The following is a 6,383-nucleotide window of genomic DNA, read 5'->3' on the forward strand; positions in this document are numbered from 1 at the left end:
TCTTGTATTCCATTTTTTTCTCTCTCCTCTGTCCCTAAGATAACAAGTAATCCAATAGAGGTTAAACATGTGCCTTTCTTCCAAACAAATTTCTATATTCATCATGCTGCACAAGAAAATCAGATCAAAGGGGGGAAAAAACCATGAGAGAAAAAACAAACAACAACAAAAAGGTGAAAATACTATGCTTTGATCCACATTCACTCTCTATATTTCTCTCTCTGGATGTGAACAGCACTTTCCATCACAGGTCTAGTATGAGGGGAATTTCAGGGCGCATCCTTAGGGTGATTTCTTATTAGTGAATAGAAGAGACTCTGTAACTGGTAGATGGTGGATGAGGCCACAGCTAGACATCAGAATGAATAGACACATCTTGGAAGTTTTGTTTTTTTCCTAGGCAATAGTTCATGTGATTTTGATTCAAGAGTGGGGTTTACCAGCTCCAACTCTGCTTTTGTGAGAGAATCTCTGGTCTTTTTTCCTCCAGAAGACATTAAGGACAAGCCTCTCACAGATCATGAAAGTATGTATTTGATGGATGCTGGCTTGGCTATCAACTCTGCCTATCCCCTGGTCCTACCCCCAATGCGGAACAGTGATATCATCCTCTCCTTTGACTTCAGTGAAGGGGATCCATTTGAGGTAATGGGTCAAGCAAGAATGAGCCCTTGCTTGGGATATGAATTCTAATCCCTGATTCATGGTATGACCCTAATCCAGTCTTTTTTTCTCTCTGATTACCATCACTTTCTCTTCTTAGAAAGTGTAATTTTGGGAAAATATTTGAAAGTTTCTAGAGATCCTCCAGTTTCTGGACCCTCGGGTAATACCTAGAATAAGTTTGTATTCCCTCTTCTCAGACCATCAAGGCCACTAAAAAGTACTGCAAAACCTGTAATATCCCGTTCCCTCCAGTGGATGAAGCTATACTCGACCAAGAAGCCGAGGCTCCTTCTGATTTCTACATCTTTGAAGGGGAGAAGATGCCTGTGGTCCTTCACTTCCCACTTTTCAATAAAGTGAATTGTTCCAGCACAGGTATGTGTTTGAGTAGTACAGTCACTTTGCATTGTAGTACAGATTCAAAGGGTTTCCTGTCACCTAGAATGCTCACTGTGGGTTGTAAGCTTGAGTTTGGGTGAAGGTTGTTTACTTGAGGAAAGAGAGCCTTTGGATAACTCCAAGTTGTAATCCCTACTTCTTTGTTCCCTCTACTTTTGTATTACCTGAAATGGGACAGTGCAATAGCCAGTGTTGAGAGGGCTTAAGTATCTGCCATCTAGGTGCTGGTGATGGAGGGATTTGAGACATATAGATTCTCTAGACTAAGTAGTTTGGGTGATGGGATTTGGGTTGAGCTCTACGTGGTCCAGGGTGTATCCATCCTCTTCTGCATATGTGGCAAGTACCAGATATGTTCCTAAAGCCACTGTGGGGAATTTTGCTTTGGTTCTTGGATTATACCTGATCCCACAACAGTTTAGTCCCAACTGTTGAAGAGGACATTGGGATCTCCAGAACTGAACATGAAGTTTGGCTTTCTGAGCAAATCACTTTGGTGGCTGAATGAAAGATGAATTGAAGTGGGGAGGGATTTGAGACAGGCAAAGCCATGAGTGGACTATTGAAGTAGTCCTGCTGTAATCTGATGTGGGTCTGCACCAGAGTGGTGGAAGTGTTAGGGTAAAGAAAAAGCCATATTTGAGAGATGGTACAAAGAGGATAAGAGATACTGAAGAGCCAAAGATGACTCCTAGGTTGTGAGCTTGAGTGATTGGGAGGGGTGGTTACAATGGACAGGGACTGCAAAGTTAGGAAGAAGCCAAAGTTTAGGGAAAAGAACAAGATCAGTTTTGGACATGCTGAGTTAAAGAAACAGTGGACAAGGAAGAGAGAGAGGAAGAAAAGGAAGAGAGAGAAAGGGGAGAGAGAGGTAGAGAGGGGGTAGAGAAAAAGAGAGAAGAGAGAGAGAGAGGGATAGAAAGAGGGAAAGAGAAGAAGAAAAGGAAGAGAGAGAGGGGAGAGAGAGGTAGAGAGGGGGTAGAGAAAAAAAGAGAGAAGAGAGAGAGAGGGATAGAAAGAGGGAAAGAGAAGAAGAAAAGAGAGGAAAAAAAAGAAAGAGGAGAGAGGGGAGAAAAGGAGAGGAAAAGAGGGGGAGAGAAGGAGAGAGAGGGAGAGAGAGAAGCCTAATTCTATATCAGAAGAGAGGGAAGATGGGAAGGTGCATGGAGGCTAAATTCTATAAGGGATGGTTGAAGGATTTAAGTATTTACAAGTAAAAAGACTATGGGAGGCATCATCACTGTCATCAAGCATGTGAAGGGGAGTAGGTATGAAGGTATTGATTTTCTTATGTCATTGGGGGTCTTTGATTTGAGGTTGGATGATTACTTGCTAAGGCTGTCAGAGGACAGAATTCCGTGAGAGTCCTTCTGAGATTCTGTGGCTATCTCTTCTTTATTCATTTTATTTTAATTTTTTATTAAAGCTTTTTATTTTCAAAACATATGCATGGATAATTTGATCCTTATAAAACCTTGTGTTCTAAAATCCCTCCCCCATGCCCTCCCCTAGACGGCAAGTAATCCAATATATGTTAAATTTGTTAATATATGTTAAATACAATATATGTATGCATGTTTATACAGTTATCTTGCTGCTCAAAAAATCAAATCAAAAAGGGAAAAAGTGAGAATGAAAACAAATTGCAAGCAAACAATAACAAAAAGAGTGAAAATACTATGTTGTGGTCCACACTCAGTTCCCACAGTCCTCTCTCTGGGTGTAGATGGCTCTCTTCATCACTGAACATTTGGAATTGATTTGAATCACCTCATTGTTGAAAAGAGCCATCTCCATTAGAATTGATCATCCTATAATCTTGATGTTGCCATGTACGATGTTCTCTCTCTGCTCATTTCACTTAGCATCAGTTCATGTAAGTCTCTCCAGGCCTCCCTAAAATCATCTTCCTGATTGTTTCTTTCTTTTTTTTTTTTTTTCTTTTCTTTTCTTTTTTTCGTCTTTATTTCATTAAACAGTTCTCAATTACATGTAAAATAATTTTTAGCAATCTTTTTTTTTTCTGATTGTTTCTTATAGAACAATAATATTCCATAACATCCATATTCTGTAATTTATTCAGCCATTCTCCAACTGATGGACATCCACTCAGCTTCTTGCCACTACAAAGAAAGCTGCCACAAACATTTTTGCAAATGTGGATCCTTTTCCCTCTTTTATGATCTCTTTGGGATACAGACCCAACTGTTGGATCAAAGGGTATGCACATTTTGATAGTCCTTTGGACATAGTTCCAAATTGCTCTCCAGAATGATTGGATCAGTTCATAACTCCACTAGCAATATATTAGTGTCCCAGTTTTCCCACAGCCCCTCCAACATTCATCATTATCTTTTCCTGTCATCTTAGCCAATCTGAGATGGGCGTAGAGGTACCTCAGAGTTGTCTTTTCATATGACTAGAAATGGTTTCAATTTCTTCATCTGAAAATTGTCTGTTCATATCCTTTAACCATTTATCAATTGAAGAATGGCTTGAATTCTTACAAATTTGAGTCAATTCTCTATAGATTTTAGAAATGAGGCCTTTATCAAAACCCTTGAATGTAATTTTTTTTTTCTCCCAGCTTATTGCTTCCCTCTTAATCTTGTCTGTACTGGTTTTGTTTGTATAAAAACTTTTTAACTTAATATAATCCACTTAGTAAGAACCTAACATAATCCAAATTAGATATTTTGTGTTAAATAATGAGCTCCAGTTCTTCTTTGGCCACAAATTCCTTCCTTCTCCACAGATCTGAGAGATAAACTATCCTATGTTCTTCTAATTTGCTTATAATATCATTCTTTATGTCTAAATCATGAACCCATTTGACCTTATCTTGGCATATGGTGTTGGGCGTGGGTTAATGCCTAGTTTCTGGCATACTAATTTCTGGTTTTGTCAAATAGTGAGTTCTTATCTCAAAAGCTTTGCATTATCAAACACTAGATAACTATAGTCATTGATTATTTTGTCCTGTGACCCTAACCTACTCCACTGATTGACTATACTATTTCTTAGTCACTACCAAATGTTTTTGATGACTGTTGCATTATAATAGTTTTGGGTCTGGCATAGCTAGGCCACCTTCATTTGATTTTTCATTAATCCGTTGATTGATATTCTTGACCTTTTGTATTTACAGATGAACTTTGTTATTAATTTTTTCTAGATCTGTAAAATAATTTCTTGAGAGTTTGGGGTGGAACAAGTAGATTAATTTAGGTAGTATTGTCATTTTTATTTTATTCACTCAACTTACCCATGAACACTTGATATTTTTCCAGTTGATTAGAGCTGACTTTATTTGTGTGGAAAGTATAATTTTTTTTTTTTTTTTTTGGTAATTGTGTTCATATAGTTCCTGAATTTTCTTTGGCAGGTAAACTCCCAAATATTTTATATTATTTACAGTTACTTTAAATGGAATTTATCTTTGGATCTCTTGCTGCTGGACTTTGTTGGTAATATATAACAATGCTGATGATTTCTGTGGATTTATTTTGTGTCCTGCAATTTTGCTAAAGTTGTGGATTGTTTCTAATAGTTTTTTAGTTGATCCTCTGGAATTCTCCAGTTATACCATCATATCATCTTCAAAATGTGATAATTTGTTTTCCTCATTACCTACTCTAATTCCTTTAATTTCTTTTTCTTCTCTTATTGCCGAAGCTAACGTTTCTAATACAATACTGAAGAGTAATGGTGATAGTAAGCAACCTTATTGCATCCCTGATCTTATTGGGAATGGTTTTAATTTGTCCCCATTACATATGATGCTTGCTGATGGTTTTAAATAGATGCTACTGAACATTTTGAGGAAAACTCCAATTATTCCTATACTCTTTAATGTTGGTGTTAGATTTTGTCAAATTCCTTTTCTGCATCTATTGAGATATCATATGATTTTTATTAGTTTGGTTATTGATATGGTCAATTATAAAAATAGTTTTCCTAATATTGAACCAGCCATGCATTCCTGGTATAAATCCAACTTGGCCATGATGTATAATTCTGGGGATGATTTACTGTAATCTCTTTGCTAATATTTTATTTAAATTTTTTGCATCAATATTCATTAGGTAAATTAGTCTATAATTTTCTTTCTCTGTTTTGACCCTACCTGGTTTTGGTATCAGTACCATATCTGTATCATAAAAAGGAATTTGGTAGGACTCCTTCTTACCCTATTTTTTCAAATAGTTTGTCTAGTATTGGAATTAATTATTCTTTAAATGTTTGGTAGAATTCACAAATAAATTAATCTGGTGTGGCTGCCTCTTCTTAGAGTTGCTTTGATGACAGGCTTCTAGAGCTAACTCTCTTCTTTTTTCTTTTTTCTTTTTTTTTTCCTTCTTCTTTTTTTTTTTTTTTTTTTTTTTTTGGCTGAGGCAATTGGGATTAAGTGATTTGCCCAGGGTTACACATCTAGGAAGTGTTAAGTGTCTGAGACCAGATCTGAACTCGGGTCCTCCTGACTTCAGGGCTGGTGCTCTATCCACTGTGCCACCTAGCTGTCCTGCTAACTCTCTTCTAATGAAGAGGGCACAGTCCAGAAAACACTGCTTGTGCTAACGTCATGGTGTTCTGTCTTTCTCTGCCTTAGAAATCATTGACCAGAGACGAAAGACATATGAGACATTCCGCCTTGTAGACTATTCTGATGCTGAGGTGGGTCAACTCCTGGAGGACTCGAAGGCAAATGTGAGAAACAACAAGGATCGTATCTTGGCAAAGATCTGTGAAGTGGCAGAGGCAGTCTTGTAGGAAGCAGCCTCCCAACTTTTGCTCTCATACCGAGACTGGCTTCTATTACCTGGGAACAGCTGCCATTCCTGCTGCCATTCCCTCCTTTAGGAGAGACACTTATTTCTTTCTCAATTAAATGCTTCAAATGACTGACTTGTTTTAGGGATCTAGCATTTTGCTTTATATGCTTATGCTTCGTGGGACTTCATGGAACATTCTACTTAGGCTTCCCCAGATCCAATAAAATGTTGGCTTGACTTCCAGGAGTCTGCTGTTTCATCCTCTTGCTTTACTCAGTGCTATTTGCAGAAGCTTAGAATTGGCAGGAGTGCTGATCCCAGAGTCAGGACATATGAGTTTGACTCATGTCTCAGATACTGGATATGTGACCCTGGGTCATTTCCATGATTCCTCTGAGCTTATATTTCTTTATCTATAAAATGATAATATATACGATGTCTAGTTCACATGTTTAAGAGAAGTTGGGAATGTGATATAACCAACAACCATTTATTAAGCATTTACTGTATGCTAGATACTGGACTTGGCACTGATACAGTGTTAGA

The 6,383-nt window shown here is 37.6% G+C and overlaps 1 protein-coding gene across 3 annotated transcripts in view; it reads left to right on the forward strand.

The window, feature by feature from the left end:
* PLA2G4C (phospholipase A2 group IVC) overlaps positions 1-6,083 on the forward strand; it is a 44,983-nt gene extending 38,900 nt beyond the window's left edge. For all 3 annotated transcript variants that reach the window (XM_074307404.1, XM_074307403.1, XM_074307405.1), the window contains 3 exons: positions 491-645; positions 864-1,041; positions 5,675-6,083. In XM_074307404.1, coding sequence (XP_074163505.1) covers positions 491-645; positions 864-1,041; positions 5,675-5,835 — 494 coding nt within the window. In that variant the 3' untranslated portion in view covers positions 5,836-6,083. The remainder of the gene's footprint in view (positions 1-490; positions 646-863; positions 1,042-5,674) is intronic.
* The last annotated feature ends 300 nt before the right edge of the window (positions 6,084-6,383 follow it).

Source organism: Sminthopsis crassicaudata, chromosome 3, assembly GCF_048593235.1.
Source record: "Sminthopsis crassicaudata isolate SCR6 chromosome 3, ASM4859323v1, whole genome shotgun sequence".
NCBI classification, from domain to species: domain Eukaryota; kingdom Metazoa; phylum Chordata; class Mammalia; order Dasyuromorphia; family Dasyuridae; genus Sminthopsis; species Sminthopsis crassicaudata.